Source organism: Heptranchias perlo, chromosome 24 (assembly GCF_035084215.1).
Source record: "Heptranchias perlo isolate sHepPer1 chromosome 24, sHepPer1.hap1, whole genome shotgun sequence".
NCBI classification, from domain to species: Eukaryota; Metazoa; Chordata; class Chondrichthyes; order Hexanchiformes; family Hexanchidae; genus Heptranchias; species Heptranchias perlo.
In genome coordinates, this window is record NC_090348.1 from 44,632,458 (window position 1) to 44,654,204 (window position 21,747).

The 21,747-nt window shown below is 49.0% G+C and overlaps 1 protein-coding gene across 1 annotated transcript; it reads left to right on the forward strand.

The window, feature by feature from the left end:
• Nucleotides 1–2,625: 2,625 nt before the first annotated feature.
• On the forward strand, nucleotides 2,626–18,602 carry LOC137341747 (carboxypeptidase A1-like). Its single transcript, XM_068005203.1, has 11 exons — nucleotides 2,626–2,690; nucleotides 4,353–4,434; nucleotides 5,190–5,324; nucleotides 7,143–7,241; nucleotides 9,941–10,042; nucleotides 11,257–11,358; nucleotides 13,022–13,132; nucleotides 14,981–15,071; nucleotides 15,353–15,552; nucleotides 17,082–17,166; nucleotides 18,182–18,602. Exons 1-11 carry the CDS (start codon nucleotides 2,626–2,628, stop codon nucleotides 18,364–18,366), a joined length of 1,257 nt encoding a protein of 418 aa, XP_067861304.1. The 3' UTR covers nucleotides 18,367–18,602.
• Nucleotides 18,603–21,747: the final 3,145 nt, after the last annotated feature.

The window sequence follows — 21,747 nt, forward strand, 5'->3', positions numbered from 1 at the left end:
TCCAGAAGCAGACCAGGGCTGGAAGTCCCCAGCTCGTAATTAAGTGATTCTTTTAACCCCAGTGCATTGGATAAATGTTTTAGAAAATACAATTTTGTTTGTTATTTTACTTTTTCTGCCAGTAACAGCAAATGAACTGTAAATGGAGAAATGAAATAAAATACTGGAGAGCAAAGGAACATAGGAACTGGAGGAGGCCATTCAGCCCCTCGAGGTTGTTCCGCCATTCAATTAGATCATGACTGATCTTAAGGCTATAGATAAAACATTACTTATTGGTAAATTGCTAAAAAAAAGAATAGTATTTCAATCTCTTATTTGCCTTTAAGAAAAATGTAAAGGAAAGTTAATAGATTTATATCGACTCATTCCTGTCCTCGGGACATCCAAACAGCGTCAGCAAGCAACACCCGCTAACCAATAACCTGCTCACCAGCTCAGGTTCTGCCAGAACCTCTGGGCTCCAGACCTCATCACAGTCTTGATCAAGGCACAGATGCAAGGGCTTAATGCTAGAGGAGGGGTGAGAGTGGCCGCCCCTCAACATCAAGGGAGAATTTGACCAAGTACGAGACCAAGGAGCCCTCCGAAAAATGAGGTCAATGGAGGTCATGGGGAAACCCTCCAGTGGCTGGGGTCACAGGGGAAGATGGCCGTGATTGTCGGAGGTCAATCAAAGCAACAGGAGGAGGCCATTCGGCCCCTTTAACCCGTTCTGCCATTCAATTCGATCATGGCTGATCTGTACCTCAACTTCATTTGGAGCCTTTGCTCCATATCCCTTGATACCTTATTCAACAAAAATCGACCAATCTCAGTTGTGAAAATTTCAATTGACCCAGAATCCAACGCCTTTTAGGGGAGTGAGTTTCAGATTATTTTTTGTACCTGTGCACTAGCTTTTAGTGATTTGTGCACATTGACACCCAAATCCATTTGTTCATCCACAGCTCCTAGTCTCTCCCCGTTAAGAAAATATTTCAATTTGTCTTTCTCGGATCCAAAGTGGGTGACCTCACACTTCCCCACATTGAACTCCATCTGCCACAGTTTTGCCCACTCACTTAGTCTGTTGATGTCCCTCTATCATTTCCTGCTCCCATCCACACAACTTACTGTTGGCTGGAATACAAATGTGAGGAAGTGATGCTTCAGTTATACAGAGCCTTGGTCGGACCCCATCTGGAGCGCTGCGTTCAGTTCTGCGTTCACACGAGAGGACACCACCCACCAGGTGCATGGTTCATACTCCTGTGACTCGGCCAACGTTGTCTACCTCATACGTTGCAGGAAAGGATGCCCCAGAGCATGGTACATTGGCGAGACCATGCAGACGCTGCGACAACGGATGAACGGACACCGCGCAACAATCGCCAGACAGGAGGGTTCCCTCCCAGTCGGGGAACACTTCAGCAGTCAAGGACATTCAGCCACCGACCTTCGGGTAAGCGTACTCCAAGGCAGCCTCCGAGACACACGACAACGCAAAATCGTCAAGCAGAAATTGATAGCCAAGTTCCGCACCCATGAGGACGGCCTCAACCGGGATCTTGGGTTCATGTCACGCTACACGTTATCCCACCAGCGAACAAATGTTATCTGTTTTTAATATAACGGGTCATTTGCTGTCTTTTCTATGTTTCTGCCTCTCTATCTCTGTGTTTTTTTGGTGGTTTGTATATTCGGAGACCTTGTAGGTAACACCTGTCTGTCTGCACACTGATTGCCTTGGCAACGGGCAGTTGAAAGGACTGTCTGTAATCACCAAGTATTGTTCTGTGATTTATAAATGCGAGAGGTTCGAGGATTTCATTTCCACAACATTCACCTGAGGAAGGAGGAAGCCTCCGAAAGCTTGTGAATTTCAAATAAAATTGCTGGACTATAACTTGGTGTTGTAAAATTGTTTTCAGTTCTGGGCACCACACTTCAGGAAGGATATATTGGCCTTGGAGGAGTTACAGTGCAGATTCACCAGAATGATACTGGGCTTAGAGGGTTAAATTATGAGGACAGGTTGCATAAACTTGGCTTGTATTCCCTTGAATATAGGAGATTGAGAGGTGATCTAACCTTAGTGTCTAAAATGATAAAGTGATTTGATGGGGTAGATACAATGAAACTATTTCCTCTGCACTCCTTCCAAACACTGCTCCAGCTGAGATCAGGTAAGTCAGCACAGAGCAGGCTTTGAAACAACAACCTCCCTGGTCTGAATAGGTCAGTAATTCACTGGGCAGTGCATTAACCTAGTGAGCTATCTGTACACTTCCCCTCAGCCCACAAAAGAATATGTTTTATAAATATCCACAAAGAAGAAATAGAGTTGAATAATTGGTTTAACTGGATGTTGCCAAAGCATAGCTTTTCAATCCTGCAATTTATTTGCATATCATCAGATTATTAAATTGTTAAACATTTTTATTCAAAATCATCAGGACTTTGCTGGAAAAACAAACAAGGTATTGATATAAGCAGCCTCAATCTGCGTGGGAATTATTCCACGTGGCACCATTTCTACAGATTAATGCTAGTCATTATCTTTGTCTTTATCTGGTGACTCCCTGGCCGCCTCTCAGCTTTAAATATAGCCCGGCACATTGTTCCTTTTCACAAGGCTTCACCATGAGGACGCTTTTGGTTTTCTCAGCTCTGCTGGTGGCCGTTTGCACCCAGAGAAGTTTCGAGGGGTGAGTTACTACCTTGTGGCGAGATTTCTTTTCAAGCAGGTTCCTCGATATTAGTTTGTCCGCTCCGACTCAAGGGTGGAGGGTCTTTATGAGAACCTCTTGGTGTGGAACTGGACAGGTCCCAGATCTGACCCTCGCCCTTTGTTGAGTTGGCTGACCTCAGCCGGTGCATAGTGCAAGAGGGCATGACAGTTGACCTCTGTTGCCCTGGGGCTCAGGAGGGTGGGAAACTCATCCAGGGCTGCTCCTTCTAAAAGATGCGCAGGACGCTGAGAGGATCAGGTTTGGTTGTGATGTTCCCCATGCCCAAAACACATGATCAATGGATACCTAGATGAGATATTCTGGCGATCCTGATGCGTCAGCACCTTGGAGAGAATGGGAAAGAATCGTTCTTTTGATGGCTAATCGTAGACTGTGGTGGGGCTAACGGACCTTACAACATTGGGCTCTAGGTTCAAACCTTGTCCAAACTGATGGGGTGAAGATCACATCTCTCTCCCTCCAGTAGATGTTGTCTACCAGATGACTTTGGGCTTAGTCTCAACTCCAGTTCCTCATGGGCGAGAATCACCCATCGTAAAACTGCCCATAATTTGGCATTAAAATTAGCGATGAAGGAAGCCACAGGTTAGCTGGTGTGGGAAGTGGAAAATTGTCACACTGGAGCAGTAGGGAGTGGTCCTGTCAGGGTGGGTCAGAGTAGAGAGAGCTTTACTCTACTATATCTGACCTGGGAGTTCCCCATACTGACACGGGGAACCTGAAATGGAAAGTGTTCCATTTCCCCAGCACTAACATCTCACCATTTTTAATTTTAAGAAGTGCACACACATACAATTTGAGCACTTTATATAAAGCCAACACACTAAGGGACCGATCCTGAGATTTACACTCCATCCCTTGTGTTCATCCCAACACTCGCTGTGAAGGCACTCTCTTGAAGAATGACCCAGGAACCAGACCTCAGCAGGAGTCAGCTCCTTCATAAGAAGTGGGCAGGAGAGAAGGGAGAAATGGTGGCAAAAATAAGTGCCAAAATATATTTGTTCTCTTTAATTGTTCCCAGAGGTTGTGATGCATCCTTGCAGATCAAAATGATCCCAGAAAGTTCTCTCATAGCTTCACAAAGTATCTTTCAATATCTCTCCTCTCATCAGGTGCCTGCGCTGCACCAGCTCAGGATCAAACTCTCACCTCTGAAGCTTGTAGGTTCGAAGCTTCATTCCAGAGGCTTGAGCACAAAATCGAGGCTGACTCTCCCAGCGCACTGTCGTTTTTCGGATGAGACGTTAAACTGAGGCCCTGTCTGCCCTCTCAGGTGGACCTAAAAGATCCCATGGCACTATTTGGAAGAAGAGCAGGGGAGTTCTCCCCTGGTGTCCTGGACAATATTTATCCCCCAACCAGCATCAAAAACAGATTGATCTGGTCATTTATTTCATTGCTTTTTTGTGGGATCTTGCTGTGTGTAATTTGGTTGCCGCGTTTCCTACATTACAGCAGTGACTACACTTCAAAAAGTAGTTCATTGGCTGTAAAGCACTTTGGGATCTTCTGAGGCCATGAAGGGTGCTGTATAAATGCAAGTCCATTCTTTATTAATAATTAATAAACGGCCCAACAACTAAACATTGATACTGACACTTGGTGTGTTTGCAGGGACCAGGTCCTACGGCTGACGCCCACAGATGAGGAACAGGTCAGCCTGGTGATGTCCCTGGAGGAACATGACCATCTCCAGGTAAGTCAGAACGTAAAACTGCATCTCTGACCATAAACCACAGAGGGAACTACAAACACCCGGGGAACGCTTCATCACTCAACCTCCCATGGCATTGCTCAAATATAGTCCGCAGCCTGCACCACCGTTGTGATATTTAGCTGTTAATCTGTCCTGTCCCTTTCAGGCCACCGTTTTAACTGGGCTAATCCAGGTTTTGTAGCTACTTAGAAATTGCTGGGACCAATCAGAGGGCAGTTCGAACTGGTTGTAAATTTCAAGCTCCAGGTCAACGAATGGCTTTCTCCGCAACCCCCACCCCACCTTCTTTTCAAAAGAAAAATTTGCTTTGCCTCTGTAGCAAAGTGTGACATCTGGTGTGTGACGGACACGGGCTGTGGGGGATCGACCGCCCGTTATACACCCCGCCCCGATTTTCCTTCCCGTTGTGTCTCACGTCGCTGAAGTAGAATGAAGCGGAGGCCAGAGGACTCACAGTGTGAAACCGTCACGTTGAATCCATCGAGAGATGTTCAGCAGCTGATCACTAGGAGCTGGCCGAAAAATCACACGCGGTGATTGGCGACAGCGTGTGGGAACATCTGGTTTTCGGGCGACATCATCCTTCTGATGACGTCACCAGATGCTACGTTCAGCTGTACACTAATCGACAGGTGTTTGCCAGCAAACTCGGCCTATATTATGTCGATTATGTATTACAGATATATTATATGTTAAATATAAACGTAATTTTTCTCCTCTTTCTTTCTCTCTAGCTTGATATCTGGCGCAGTCCCGTCAAGTCTGACCTCATTATAGATGTCCATGTTCCACAGGGCAGTCTTCAGTCTTTCAAAGTGTTTCTGGAGCACAGCGGGATTCAGTATTCGGTAATGATTGAAGACCTGCAGGTGCGTCAACAACTAAACCAAACCATGCCAGGTAGAGGGGCTACAATTGGGCCCAGTGTACAGGGCTGGAGGGGGAGATATTCAGCCAGGTTTCCCACTCTTAATTTTATTCCAGCGGCCCCTGCTGGAGGTGTGTGTGACAGGGGGTGTGTGTGTGACAGGGGGTGTGTGTGTGACAGGGGGTGTGTGTGTGACAGGGGGTGTGTGTGTGACGGGGGGGTGTGTGTGACAGGGGGTGTGTGTGTGACAGGGGGTGTGTGTGAGCACGTGCAAGTGGTTATGTACACAAGCTGTGTGTAAGGGTGTGTGTAAGGGTGTGTGTAAGCATATGTGAGTATGTTTAGGTGGCTATGTGTGAGTAGGGGTGTGTGTAACTGTATGCGAATGGGGGCATGTGGGTGTGTATTAAGATATGCAAGTGGAGGTGTGAGTGGGAGCATTTGTGTGTGTTTGGGGGAGGTGTATGAGAGTAGGGGTGTGTGTAAGTATATGCGAGTGTGTGTAGGCGGGTACGAGGGTGGGGATGTGCATGTGGAAGTGTATGCACTTGGGTGTGAGTGTAGGGCGGTGTGTGTAATTGTATGTGGGTGTGGGGGGTGTATTAGGGTATTAAGGCTGGGTGTGTGTGATGGCTTGTGTGTGTTTGGGGGTGTATGTAGGGTACTTGAGTTTGTAGGTGTGTGTTTTAAGGTATGTGGGGTGTGTGTATGTATATGTGAGTAGGAGTGTGTGTGTGGATATATGTGGAGTATCTGTATGTGGGGTGTGTGTTTGAGGGTGTATTTGTGGGCCATGTATATGGGGGTGTATTTGTGGGCTGTGTGTTTGGGGGTGTATTTGTGGGCTGTGTGTTTGGGGGTGTATTTGTGGGCCGTGTATATGGGGGTGTATTTGTGGGGTGTGTGTATGGGGGTGTATTTGTGGGGTGTGTGTATGGGGATGTATTTGTGGGCTGTGTGTATGGGGGTGTATTTGTGGGGTGTGTATGGGGGTGTATTTCTGGGCTGTGTATGGGGGTGGATTTGTGGGCTGTGTATGGGGGTGTATTTGTGGGCCGTGTATATGTGGGTGTATTTGTGGGCCGTGTATATGGGGGTGTATTTGTGGGCTGTGTATGGGGGTGTATTTGTGGGCCGTGTATATGGGGGTGTATTTGTGGGCTGTGTATGGGGGTGTATTTGTGGGCTGTGTATGGGGGTGTATTTGTGGGCCGTGTATATGGGGGTGTATTTGTGGGCCGTGTGTATGGGGAGGTTAGGTGGGGTCAGGTGAGTACAGGATTAGGCTGGTTTGTGATGCTCCCAGTATTGGGTAACCTGCTGATATTCTCTGGAGGGGCTGATATACGAGGACTATCCCCATGGGCAGAGTACTAGGGGGTGCCTAATGCCCCGGGAACCGTGTCCCAACATGGGGTCAGAAGAGGAAGTGAAGGGAGAAAATAGGTGGGAGAGAAAGCAAAGTATGTGACTGAGGCCCTGCGAACCCTTATCCTGTCAATGGAGAGTCTACCTTTCGATATAAATTAGCCAGTTAGTCTGATCTTTCTTCCTGAATTGGACAGTGGAGAGAAGGAGGATGTGTTGAATATAATTAAACACATTAGCGATATTTATCTACTTTTCCCCTCCCAATCAACATCACTAAAACATTATCTAGTTATTTATCTCATTGCTGTTTGTGGGATCTTGCTGTGTGCAAACGGACTGCTGCGTTTCCTTACATTACCAACAGTGACTACACTTGATTGGCTGTGAAGGGCTATGAGATGTCCCGAGAGTGTGAGAGTTTCTGTCTAAAGCCGAGTTTTACCTGCAGGTGATGATTGACGATGAGAGAGCGGAACTGGAGCGGACGACCATGATGGAGCGCACCGCCTCCAACTTCAACTACGGCAGCTACCACACCCTGGAGGAGGTACGTACCGAGCGGTTTTACTGGGAAGGAGTTGCTCCACATTTGCCCGCTGCGCGCTGACAGCACTGCGACTCGCCCTGCCCGTGTTGAGGGAGGGAAACCTTTGGGTTCCGCTGTGGTTTGAGTGACTCCGCTGGGGACAGAGGTAAGGTAATAACCAGCGGATACAACGCTGGCACCAACCAGCTCCCGACGCTCTTGGTCAGTGTGTGAAGACCTTGCAGGTACAGTAGATAAAAGCACGAGAGAGGATGGGACAGGGAAAGAGCACTGGCCCATCAGGCACCTCCCTTCCACAGACCGTTCAATCTCACTCCTCCTCAGAGATACTTCCAGCAAAATTCCAGCCCACCCATCTAACCTTACTCTCATCACACACCCACATCCACTTACCTTGGTTAGTATGACAGTTTTGAGTTGTCCATTACTCGTTAGATTGGTTAGTGAGTATATCCATTACTAGCTAGATTGGTTAGTATGTCCAGTTCAAGTTAGATTGGCTAGTGAGTATGTCCATTACTAGTTAGATTGGTTAGTTAGTATGTCCATTACTAGTTAGGTTGGTTACTGAGTATGTCCAGTGCTAGTTAGATTGGCTGGTAAGTAGCAATCAAATTGGTAAAAAATGTTTTCTTTTTAGTTTTCAATATTTTTATTTCTGACAGATGTCAAATTAGAGACATAGAGTTATACAGCACGGATAGAGGCCCTTCGGCCCATCGTGTCCGTGCCGGCCATCAAGCCCTGTCTACTCTAATCCCATATTCCAGCATTTGGTCCGTAGCCTTGTATGCTATGGCATTTCAAGTGCTCATCCAAATGCTTCTTGAATGTTGTGAGGGTTCCTGCCTCCACAACCCTTTCAGGCAGTGAGTTCCAGACTCCAACCACCCTCTGGGTGAAAAAGTTCTTTCTCAAATCCCCTCTAAACCTCCCGCCTTTTACCTTGAATCTATGCCCCCTTGTTATAGAACCCTCAACGAAGGGAAAAAGCTCTTATATTCTGTGCCTCGGCTAATAAAGGCAAGTATCCCATATGCCTTCTTTACCACCTTATCTACCTGTTCCGCCGCCTTCAGGGATCTGTGAACTTGCACACCAAGATCCCTCTGACCCTCTGTCTTGCCTAGGGTCCTCCCATTCATTGTGTATTCCCTTGCCTTGTTAGTCCCTCCAAAGTGCATGACCTCGCAATTTTCCGGGTTAAATTCCATTTGCCACTGTTCCGCCCATCTGACCAACCCATCTATATCGTCCTGCAGACTGAGGCTATCCTCCTCGCTATTTACCACCCTACCAATTTTTGTATCATCAGCGAACTTACTGATCATACCTTTTACATTCATATCCAAGTCGTTAATGTAGACCACAAACAGCAAGGGACCCAGCACCGATCCCTGTGGTACCCCACTGGCCACAGGCTTCCAGTCACAAAAACAAAATAGAATGTCAATTGCCCAGATCCGATGGCAGGATTTGAACTCTGACTGTGCATTATTAGTCCAGGCCTTATTACTTTTGAAAACCTTTAGAAAAGATCTCCCGGCCCTTATGAAGAATTTCGTTGGATGCAAAGCTCTTTTATTTTTGGTTTGGACGGGGCTGGGAGTGAGGAGAATATTTTTTTTATTGCATTAAACATGGGGAGTAGCCGTCCCTAATGGGATAGTGAGTGGATGCAGTGAGTAGCTGAGTGGTACAAACTAGAAAGGACCTGGTGTGTCCCGGGCCTGCACTGGGTTAGTGTATCTCAGCTGGGCGAGTGGTTACCGCACAGTGCCCCTGGATTGAGGAGAGGAATCTCAGCCAGCATTCCCACTCCTGATTACAATCCAACATCACTCCTTCTCCCTGAAGCGGAAGCGGATATGGCCGGATGTGGCTGTGATGACCCCAGCAGTCTGTGCTCTCTTGTCCCGCTGTTACGATGTCCCTTGATTTACCTCATCTGCTCTCTTACTCTGTCCAAACTAGGTGCTGATCTACACTATGCTTTTTCTCAATCAGTGTTTTTCATTCTCGTGTTATTTCCTCTCCTGTTCCTCCTGAGATCCAAAAACATTTTCCGACACACTCTTCCTCCCCCGACATCCTCACTGTGTTGAAATCAAGACTTATCGCACGGTTTTCTGCTCTAACTCATTTTGTCCCAGATTTTCACGTCTCTCCCTTCCTCCTACAATCTACAAGTTTTTAAAACTGGCTCTCACCACCTCCTCACCAGGTCACAAAGTGGGTTTTAGGTAAAGGCAGCCCCTTTGGCCCAGTTCCCCTCGTCCTTAAAGGAGACCAATCCTACCATCATCCGATTTACTATCCAACTGTTGATCACTCTCTGTGTAAAGAATCATTGCCTGAATCCTGCCTTCATTTGCCCTTCACAACCCTGAACATGCGCCCCCTTGCTCGGCTCTTCTTGGTCACCTGTCCTAATATCTCCTTCTGTGGCTCGGTGTCAAATTTTGTTTGATAATCGCCCCTGTGAAGCGCCTTGGGACGTTTTACTACGTCAAAGGCGCTATATAAATGCAAGTTGTTGTTGTTAAGGTCCCTCTCGATTCTGCTGCCTTACTCTGCCCAAACTAGGTGGCACTGTGGACTTTCACCTGGTTTCTTCAAGAATTAAAAAGAATGTTTATCACGGCAGGGTAGAGTGTTAGTCTGTGTTGTTCTGATTTTTGTTTTAACCTTTGGCCCAGATCTATGGTTGGATGGACAGTCTTGTTATTGAGTATCCAGGACTGGTACAGAAGCAGGAGATTGGGACATCGTTTGAAGGCCGGCCACTCTACGTGCTGAAGGTACGGGAAAAATGCACATCCAGAAGTGTTTGACTAAACATGGGAACAGGAGGAGGCCGTTCAGCCCCTCGAGCCTGCTGTTAACTCCTGATCTTTTCAATCCTTCGACAAATCCGCCGCCTCTGCTCAAGGGGGAGGACAATTAAAAGGGCGACTAATTCACTAAAGCAAGTCCCCTTTCCTGGTGATTGCCTCCATCTCCCTGACCCTCTGTCCCCCTGGTGATGCCCAGACTGCAGCCGATGGATTGACTGAGGTGATCCCAATGCTGCTGTTTCCCAGTCCAGGACTGATGCACCCCGGAGTGGGAGTGGGAGTGAGAACGGGAGTGGGAGTCAGAGGTCCTACTCATTCTAAAATTGGGCACAAGAACATAGGAACAGGAGGAGGCCATTCAGCCCCTTGAGCCTGCTCCGCCATTCAATAAGATCATGACTGATCTTCTACCTCAACCCCATCTGTACCTCAACCCCATTTACCCCTCCACCACCCTTACTTAGCTCCATATCCCTTCATACCCTCACCCAACAAAAATCTATCGATCTCAGTCTTGAAAGCTCAAACTGACCCCCAGCATCCACAGCCTTTTGGGGGAGGGAGGTCCAGATTTCCACTCCCCTTTGTGTGAGAAAATGCTTCCTGATTTCACTCAGTACAGTCCCAGAGGCCCAAACACCTCCACAGGCTCGTTCAGTTCATCACTCCGCAGAGACAAGAAGGCATTTGGTGGGATTTAGCCCAACGTCCCCACCCTCACTGCACAACCAGCGCGTATATAGCAACCTGAGCGAGGGAGACCCGGGCTATGCATCCTATCAGCAGCCCGTTGCACTGCAGTCTCAAGCCACCCAATGCTGGGTTGCCCCTTGTGCGTGGTGCCCTGCGAAACTGTTGGTAAATCCACTCTGATTAAAGGCTGTGCCTCTATTTAGCGCTTGGGGTGCAAAGCATCGCCTGGGTGCAGCGCATCGAGGAAATTCGACTGGGGAGGATCACACACCTGTAACAGAGCCTGCCCCGGTATTTGAATGAATGAATGGATATCGGGCAGGGCTCTGTTATGCCTTCCTCTCCGCCCGGTTTCTCCTCTCTGCTCCGCCCTGGTGCTGCTTTAGGCCCCGAGTCCTAAAGTGGAAACTCTGCCCCCTCAAGTCCCCTCTGGTACCGGGCCCGTGTTTTCCTCCTTGTAACCGTACACCATTCACTTCCAACAGTTCAGCACCGGTGGGACCAGGCGCCCGGCGATCTGGATCGACAGCGGGATCCACGCCCGCGAATGGGTCTCTCCCGCCAGCGCAATCTGGATGGCGAAGAAGGTAACGAGACTCTCAGCGGCACGAGCCGGGTATGGTCGGTGCCAGAGGCGAACCGCAGGTCGAACTGAGCCACACAGACCAGGAAGGGCCCGGGTGTCCATCCCTGCTCTGTGCCCGGTTAACTGACCTCAGTCCAGAGTGCTGGGGGGAGGAGGAGGAGGAGGGGGAGGGGGGCACCAGAGTTGGCCTCAGCACCCTGGGGGCTCGGGAATGGTCAAACGTGTCAGGTTTGGTGCCACAGGTCGTGACGTAGTGACTCTGGTGAGAGAGTTGCCTGTGTAGACACCCACCCCCGGGTCGGGCAGTCTCACCGTCAGTGGACGTCTCAGAGAGAGGAGAAAATAAATAGATTTCCCCAAATAACTGATTGTTGGGGAATCAAAGGGGGAGGTCTGTTGTCCGGGGAATGCTAAACTCTGTAGAGAATTTGGTTGGTTTGATTCAAAATAATGACCTCTATTTCCCTGCTCTCTGCCTCACTATCTGTTCTGTCTCACTTGCTCCATCTCCCTTTATCTATTTTTTCCATCTCACTCTCCGTCTCTCTTCATTTCACACTCTTGTGGAAAACCATAAAGAAATGCCTGACCATATTAACTTTCTAATACACCTAAACCATAAAGAAATGCCTGACCATATTAACTTTCTAATACACCTAAACCATAAAGAAATGCCTGACCATATTAACTTTCTAATATGGTATTAATTTCCTAATACCCTTAAAACCAAAAAAAGAAGAAATGCATGATGGATAAGTTGACCATATTAACTGACCAGCTGAATATAATAGAAAGCTTATGTTTTAGTTCTCACCAAAGACACACAGAAGAGCTATTGTCTGCTTATGAGATAACTGTCTGACTAACAGAAATGAATGACCATTTGGCTTGAGACTAGGTACAGACCCACTGATAAGAAAAACTGTTATTAAGGAAACATACTTTCCCAGACAGTGTTTAAAAGAATCACGAGGCAGTCATGAGGAACCAAAGGGTGGGTTCCCTATTTTGATTGACTAACCACTTGAACTAATAAAGAATGTACATGTACGCCCATATTCTATGATAGACAGACATTACTAATTAAACTGTATAAATGTGAACTGTTTTCCTTTGTTCAGTGAAGAGGTTGTTCTGACCATTGTTTAGAACAAGTCTTCCCTTGATATCAAGTTTCTTTTAATTAAAATTCTTACTTGTCTGAAAATAAGTGTTTGGAGTTAATGCATTGCATATAATAGGTAATTAAGTTTTCGACAGTTCGTCTCACTCACTCTACCTCTTTTTTTATTCCGTCTCACTCTCCATCTCTCTCTTCTCCTTACACTGTCTCACTCACTCTACCTCTCTTTATCTGTCTCACTCACTTTGTCTGTTTCTCTCTGAGATTCCCACGAGACAGAAAGGTATCTCGAGGCCGCAGTCGCACCGTGCCGGACGGGGGTGCGGGTTCCTCGGGGTAACTGCACTCCGTGATGTGGTGGTGAACCTTGTCACACCGAGAATGCACCAGCTTCGACTCCTGAGCGGTGTACAGCTGCTAACCTCTGTCGAACTTTAACCCGGCCCCAGCTAGCACCTTGAGGAAAAGAGCAGGGACAACTGGTGGAAACCAGCGATCAGACACCGTTCCTTACACTGCAGATTCTCTCTTTCGTCGACAGATTGCTGCTGACTACGGCCAGGAACCGTCTGTCACATCGCTGCTGAAAAAAATGGACATCTACATGGAGATTGTGGTGAACCCAGACGGTTATGCTTACACCCACACCAAGGTCAGCACGTCCAGCTGAACTGTTCCACTCGGGTGTCGTCGGCGGGCCCTTGGATTAGGCAGCGTGAATATTCACCGCAAACACTGAACGCCTTCCCTTTGGCCCCTATTGTACAGGAGCGGGCCTGCTTACGACCGAGAAATTTCACACCAATGTGTTAAGTGCTTGTCGGTGATGCAACACACACGGGCTGAGGGCTCGGTAAACACAGATTATCTGGTCATTGTCATGTTGCTGTTTGTGGGATCTTGCTGTGCACAAATTGGCCCCCGCATTTCCTACATTGCAACAGTGACCACATTTCAAAAAAGTGCTTAATTGGCTGTAAAGCGCTTTGGGACGTCCTGAGGTTGTGAAAGGCGCTATATAAATGCAAGTTCTTTTTTTCTGTCCTCACGGGGACACTGTAATACTTGTGCTCTGACTTCACGAGGACGCTGTAATATTCATGCTCTGACTTCACAAGGATGCTGTAATACTCGTGCTCTGTCCTCACGAGGATACTGTAATACTCGTGCTCTGTCCTCACGGGGACACTGTAATACTCGTGCTCTGTCCTCACGGGGACGCTGTAATACTCGTGCCCTGTCCTCACGGGGACACTGTAATAGTCGTGCTCTGTCCTCACGGGGACACTGTAATACTCGTGCTCTGTCCTCACGGGGACGCTGTAATACTCGTGCCCTGTCCTCACGGGGACGCTGTAATAGTCGTGCTCTGTCCTCACGGGGACGCTGTAATACTCGTGCTCTGTCCTCACGGGGACGCTGTAATACTCGTGCTCTGTCCTCACGAGGACGCTGTAATACTCGTGCTCTGTCCTCACGGGGACACTGTAATACTCGTGCTCTGTCCTCACGGGGACATTGTAATACTCGTGCTCTGTCCTCACGGGGACACTGTAATACTCGTGCCCTGTCCTCACGGGGACACTGTAATACTCGTGCTCTGTCCTCACGGGGACGCTGTAATACTCGTGCTCTGTCCTCACGGGGACACTGTAATACTCGTGCTCTGTCCTCACAAGGACACTGTAATACTCGTGCTCTGTCCTCACGGGGACACTAATACTCGTGCCCTGTCCTCACGGGGACTCTGTAATACTCGTGCTCTGTCCTCACAAGGACACTGTAGTACTCGTGCTCTGTCCTCACGGGGACACTAATACTCGTGCTCTGTCCTCACGGGGACACTGTAATACTCGTGCCCTGTCCTCACGGGGACACTGTAATACTCGTGCCCTGTCCTCACGGGGACACTGTAATACTCGTGCTCTGTCCTCACGGGGACACTGTAATACTCGTGCTCTGTCCTCACAAGGACACTGTAATACTCGTGCTCTGTCCTCACGGGGACACTAATACTCGTGCCCTGTCCTCACGGGGACACTAATACTTGTGCCCTGTCCTCACGGGGACACTGTAATACTCGTGCCCTATCCTCACGGGGACTCTGTAATACTCGTGCTCTGTCCTCACGGGGACACTGTAATACTCGTGCTCTGTCCTCACGGGGACACTAATACTCGTGCTCTGTCCTCACGGGGACTCTGTAATACTCGTGCCCTGTCCTCACGGGGACACTGTAATACTCGTGCTCTGTCCTCACGGGGACACTAATACTCGTGCCCTGTCCTCACGGGGACGCTGTAATACTCGTGCTCTGTCCTCACGGGGACACTAATACTCGTGCCCTGTCCTCACGGGGACGCTGTAATACTCATGCCCTGTCCTCACGGGGACACTAATACTCGTGCCCTGTCCTCACGGGGACTCTGTAATACTCGGGCTTTGACCTCATGAGCTCACTATAATGCTGGTGTTCTAATAACGTGTGTTCTTTCTCTAGAATCGAATGTGGCGTAAGACCAGGTCCACAGTCCCTGGCAGTAAGTGTGTCGGGACCGATCCCAACAGGAACTTTGATGCTGGGTTTGGAGGTGCGTGAGGTGATTTATTTTTCTTCTTCCACCAGCTGCCCCCCCCATGGGAGCTTGCGGGGATCGGGTGAGGGCAGGATCAGGATGTGATGCCCCTGTGGTTGAATAGCACACCAATGCCGACTCTAGGCTCACACAGCCCTTTGGGCAGGAGGGTGACGGGCACCAGTGCCCGTGAATCAGCACCTTCAGGAGAGGTGCGAAAGGGGGCTGAAAGGCAATGCGGTGGAACTTATGTTTTACACGGAGAGATTAACGCCACCTACATGTTCATGTGACAGGTCCCGGAACCAGTAATAACCCCTGCAGGGAGACGTACCATGGGCCCCGTCCCAACTCCGAATCCGAGGTCCAGGCCATCGTCAGCTTTGTGCAGAGTCACGGAAACATCAAGAGCTTCATCAGCATTCACAGTTACTCCCAGCTCCTCATGTTCCCCTTCGGGTACAAGTGTGTGCACCCTGCTGATTACGATGAACTGGTAAGTCAAACCTTTGTGTTGTTAGTTCTCAGTACTTTTCCCCCCTTCTCCTGAACAGAGTCAGCCCCCTCGCTGGAGGACCGTTTCACCGACGCTGAGTGCCCTCCATTACCTCCTCCGAGTGGCCAGTCTATTCAACCACAGGTGGCATCACCCTGTGCCCTCCCTAACCCGCGGCCTGCACTCCCAGCAGCAGCCACTGGCTGACAATCAGGGAACTCTTCAGGGTTTCCCTCCCCCAATCCGGAGACACTGGCGCCAACTTTACTGGCCCTCTCCTGCAACCCTGTTTGAGACCAGTCAGCCGAGCACTGACCAAGAGTCGAGCTGGGCCCGTCCAGTTTGAACGCAGCTCCCCGCTACCTTAAACCAGCTGAGCCATCGGGGAAGGGGAGCAAAGTCCATCAGTTTAGTGCATTTCCAATACACCCTCTTTGAAGTTGAATGTAGTGGAAGAATCGCTTTATTTGGCAGATCACTGAAATGTTATGAAATACATTGCTTATAAATAATAGCCCACTAAACCAAGTGTCAGCAGTGGCTCAGCGGGTTGCACTCTGACCTCTGGGTCAGCAGGTGGTGGGTTCGAGTCCCACTCCAGAGACTTGAGCACAGAATCTAGGCTGACACTCCCAGTGCTTTACTGAGGGAATGCTGCACTATCGGAGGTGCCGTCTTTCAGATGAGACATTAAACCGAGGCCCCCATCTGCCCTCTCAGGTGGATATAAACGATCCCATGGTGCTTTTTGAAGGAGAGCAAGGAGTTCTCTTGGTGTCCTGGCCAACAATTAACGCCAGCAAAACAGATTAACTGGCCATAAATCTCATTTGCTGTCTGTGGGATCTTGCAGTGTACAAATTGGCTGCTATGTTTGCCTGCAAGATAACAGTGACTTCAAAAAGTAACTCATTGGCTGTGAAAGTTTCCAGATGCCATGTAAAGGCAATTTCTTTCCTTCAATTAGACTGAAGTGATCAATTGTCCCTCACGTTAATGATTTATCCAGTTAAGTAATTGATTCAAAAAAGGAGCTGGATGTTAATCTGGTTTGGAACAGCACTGAGGGGGATACAGGAGCAAGGACATAGAGATGATCAACTACACCAGGATGGTTGGTGTGAGTCTGGGTCTGGTAGGAGACTGTCTGTCGGGAGGGGGCGGGGGCCGGGTGGGATGGGAAAAGTAGGGATGAATAGTGGAGGAGAGGATGGAACAATATTCTGCAGTTAGCTTTCTTTTAATATTTTACATTTCTGTATCACAACTCTCCCTCCAGATATTAAATGGGTGGGTAAAGCCCATGATCCATGGCCATGTATAGTCCATTGTAAGGAGATTAAATGATTGGGTAGAGCCCATGATACAATGGACTATACATGGGCTGTGGAAGGAGAGGGCTGGAGGGGTTGAATGACCTTTCCTCATTGTGTTCTCACTTTCTAAGGTGGGTATTCCAGACTGTGGGAGGCGGGCCTAGTAAAGTGAGGCGTGATCCTGTCACTGACTCTGTTTACTCTTTCCTGTAGGAGGCACTCGCCAAGTCCGCTGTCACATCTTTAACCTCACTGTACGGAACACGGTACAAGATCGGATCCATCTGTGATGCAATCTGTAAGTCCAGTAAACCTGCACAGTAACAAGTCAAATAGATCTCACAGTGCCCAGCAAACCAGTGTTGGAAAGGAGAGACTGGAAGTAGATGGTTGATAACTGCACTGCCCAGAGTGGTACAAACCCATACAGGCCAGAAAGGCCCCAGGTATAGTCCACCGTCTGTACCGATGTGGCTGATTTCTGCTTGGGAAATGGGACTGATACAAATGCCTTCAGTCTCCTTGGGCCTGGAGAAGGTGGGTGGGGCGGGCGGGAGTTGAGTGAAGGGTCCCCTGCTCTGAATTGATATCTGGTGATTCCTGCTGCAAACTTGAGGGCAGGACCAGACTCAACCTCACGGCCCCTCGCTGACTAAATAACCCGCTGTCTGGGCTAAGATGTCAAGTCTAGCCGCTTGGAGGAGGCAATGGACGGTGGTTGGGACCCATGACACCGTGGCCCCATCGTGAGTCAGCTTAGGAGAGACGGGGAGAAAGCTATTTTTCAGGTGTCGGTCGGTCGTGGTTCAGTGGGTAATGCTCTCGCCACTGAGTTCAACTCCCACCCCAGAGACTTAAGCCCATAATCTCGCTGACACTCCAATGCAGTACCTGAGGGAGTGCTGCACTGTTGGAGGTGCCACCTTTCGGATGAGACATTAAACCGAGGTCCCGACTGCCCTCTCAGGCGGACGTAAAAGAGCCTGTGGCACTATTTTAAAGAAGAGCAGGGGAGTTCGCCACCGCGTCTTGGCCAATATTTATCCCTCAACCAACATAATTAATAACAGATTATCTGGTCATTATCACATTGCTGTTTGTGGGATCTTGCTGTGCACAAATTGGCTAGGGTGTGTTTCCTACATTACAACAGTGACTGCAGTTCATTGTCTGTAAAGCACTTTGGGACGTCCTGAGGTCGTGAAAGGCACCAAATAAACCCAAGTCTTTCTTTGAGCGAGGATAAGCTTAAACCAAGATGGTAAAACATCGAGGCTGAACTATTTCTCTCACTCTTTCCTTCTCCATTTCAGACCAAGCTAGTGGTGGCAGCATTGACTGGACATACAACCAGGGCATCAAATACTCCTTTGCCTTTGAACTCCGTGACACCGGTCGCTATGGTTTCATGCTACCGTCCAAACAGATTCTTCCAACCGCCCAGGAGACCTGGCTGGCGATGAAGACGATCCTGGAATACATTGGCGACCGCTTGTGAACTTTGCACCGAATGGTGACGCCAAAGCACTCAGGACCACACGGAGCTCGTGTAGTGGCTAAATTTGGCTTTTAATGGGTCATTTATTCCGTCAAACACGGTGTAATTTGTGACGAATCCTGTTGAGCTGCTTCTGGTTTCCCTGTATTTCTGTCATGGAATGTGGCATGAATGTTTGACCCCCTCCCTCCCTCCATCCCCCATCTCACAATTAAATAAAGATCAGAAAGGGACAATCCTGGCAGATACCTGATGTTCAATCCTTACAGACTGATGGGTAGGTTTTTATACCGGATACGGAGACAAACAGAACCATAACTGTGCCGAGTGGTCGAGGTATCTGATGCTGTGTTCACCTTGCATTGTTGGGCAGTAGTTGTCATAGAATGATACAGCACAGAAGGAGGCCATTTGGCCCATCATGCTTGTGCTGGCTCTTCAAAAGAGCTATCCAATTAGTCCCACAACCTCTGCTCTTTTCCCCTTCAAGTATTTACCCAATTCACTTTTGATAGTTACACTGAATCTGCTTCCTCCGCCCTTTCAGGCATTGAATTCCAGATCAGAACAACTCACTAATTGTACAAGGAACAACGAGAAAAAAACCATCAGAACAAGAACTCACCATAGCCATTAAACTGTACAACCTCATGTAGCACGCTGTCCAAAGACAAGTAACCACGCCCCAATCACTAGTAACCACGCTCCAATCACTAGTAACCCTGCCCCAATCACTACTAACCCCGCCCCAATCACTACTAACCACGCCCCAATCACTAGTGACCACGCCCCAATCACAAGTAACCCTGCCCCAATCACAAATCACCCCGCCCCAATCACAAATCACCCCGCCCCAATCACAAGTAACCACGCCCCAATCACAAGTAACCCCGCTCCAATCACAAGTAACCCCGCCCCAATCACAAATAACCACGCCCCAATCACAAGTAACCACGCCCCAATCACAAGTAACCCCGCTCCAATCACAAATCACCCCGCCCCAATCACAAGTAACCCCGCCCCAATCACAAATCACCCCGCCCCAATCACAAGTAACCACGCCCCAATCACAAGTAACCCCGCTCCAATCACAAATAACCACGCCCCAATCACAAATAACCACGCCCCAATCACAAGTAACCACGCCCCAATCACAAGTAACCCCGCCCCAATCACAAATCACCCCGCCCCAATCACAAGTAACCCCGCCCCAATCACAAATCACCCCGCCCCAATCACAAGTAACCACGCCCCAATCACAAGTAACCCCGCTCCAATCACAAGTAACCCCGCCCCAATCACAAATAACCACGCTCCAATCACTAGTAACCACGCTCCAATCACTACTAACCACGCCCCAATCACAAGCAACCCCGCCCCAATCACAAGTAACCCCGCTCCAATCACTAGTAACCACGCTCCAATCACTACTAACCACGCCCCAATCACTACTAACCACGCCCCAATCACAAGTAACCCCGCCCCAATCACTACTAACCACGCCCCAATCACTAGTGACCATGCCCCAATCACAAGTGACCACGCCCCAATCACAAGTAACCACGCCCTAATCACAAGTAACCCTGCCCCAATCACAAATCACCCCGCCCCAATCACAAATAACCACGCCCCAATCACACGTAACCCCGCCCTAATCACAAGTAACCCCCGCCCCAATCACAAATCACCCCGCCCCAATCACAAATAACCCCCTCCCCAATCACAAATCACCCCGCCCCAATCACAAATAACCCCCTCCCCAATCACAAATCACCCCGCCCCAATCACAAATAACCCCCTCCCCAATCACAAATCACCCCGCCCCAATCACAAATAACCCCCGCCCCAATCACAAATAACCCCCTCCCCAATCACAAATCACCCCGCCCCAATCACAAATAACCCCCTCCCCAATCACAAATCACCCCGCCCCAATCACAAATAACCCCCTCCCCATCACAAATCACCCCGCCCCAATCACAAATCACCCCGCCCCAATCACACGTAACCCCACCCCAATCACAAATCACCCCACTCCATCACAAATCACCCCCTCCCCAATCACAAATAACCACGAACCCCACCCCAATCACAAATCCCTCCCCAATCACAAATAACCCCCTCCCCATCAAAAATAACCCCACTCCATCACAAATAACCCCCTCACCAATCACAAATAACCACAAACCCCTCCCCAATCACAAATTGACCCCTCCCCATCACAAATAACTCCCTCTCCAACAGCTTCAATTCCTGGTCAGTGCTGAGATAGATGATCTCCATTGGGTTGGGAGTGAGACCACTACAGTTGGGCATGGGATGTCCATGGGAAGATTGGGTAGAGTTCCTGCTCCTGATCACCATTCAGTAATGCCCCCCCGCCCCCCCACAATGGAAATTTCTGTGCACGGTCATCGGGGAAGAGGAGGATTGGGCTCGATGCGATGCCTCTGTAGTAAAATAGCTCGCGGATACTCAATGTCTAGGTTCACACTTGGATGAGGTGTTGGGACAGACCCCAGGGGGTCTTGAAGAAAGAAGGCAAAAGGGCAAAATAAAATGAAAAATTGGCTGTGGGTGGGGGGGGGGGCAATTGGAATATCCTCCGAATAAAAGGTTACGTCACATACGAGATCTTCGACACGACTTAATTATACCCTCACATGGCGGGGCGTGGAACTGTGAACGGCCTAATTACAGGGCGCGAGATCCTTGATTTAAATGAGTGCACCCTGTGAGTTATTTTTTGATTGTTTCCTTGTTCCTTTCCGCCAGATTTCCTGGCAATCAATCCTGGTGAGAAAAAAAAGGACCTGCATTTATGTGGCACCTTTCACATCCTCAGGACATCCCAAGCCACTTTGCAACCAGCGAAGTACTTCTGTGGTGTCGTCACTGTTGTTATGGCGGCCAATTTGAACATAACAAACGGCAAATGAGATAAATGACCACAACCTGCTTTTTTTTTAGTGGTGGTGGTGGTTGAGGGAAGAATATTGGCCGAGGACACCGGGGAGAACCCCCACCCCCCCCGGCTCTTCGAATAGAGCTGCGGAATTTTTTACACCTACCTGGACAGAGAGGATAAAAGCAAAGGCCCCCCCGCACCCCCCCGCCCAATAGTTGCTTGGGGAACCACCAGAGCTTATCTCTCTCCGCCGTCTAGACAGTCAGTGTCCTGTTTAGTTGCGAGCTGGTTAACACTGCAGCGCATCCTGGATACACGTCCCCACCACTGACAAAATACAATCGATTTTCTGATCTTTTTTACCCCCACCCCGCCCCGACCTCTCAAGTCTTTTCCACGCTGGCAAGATATCAGATGGCACCCAGTGCCAATGGGACTGTACTCAATATGCCTTGGGATGAGGATGGGTGGTG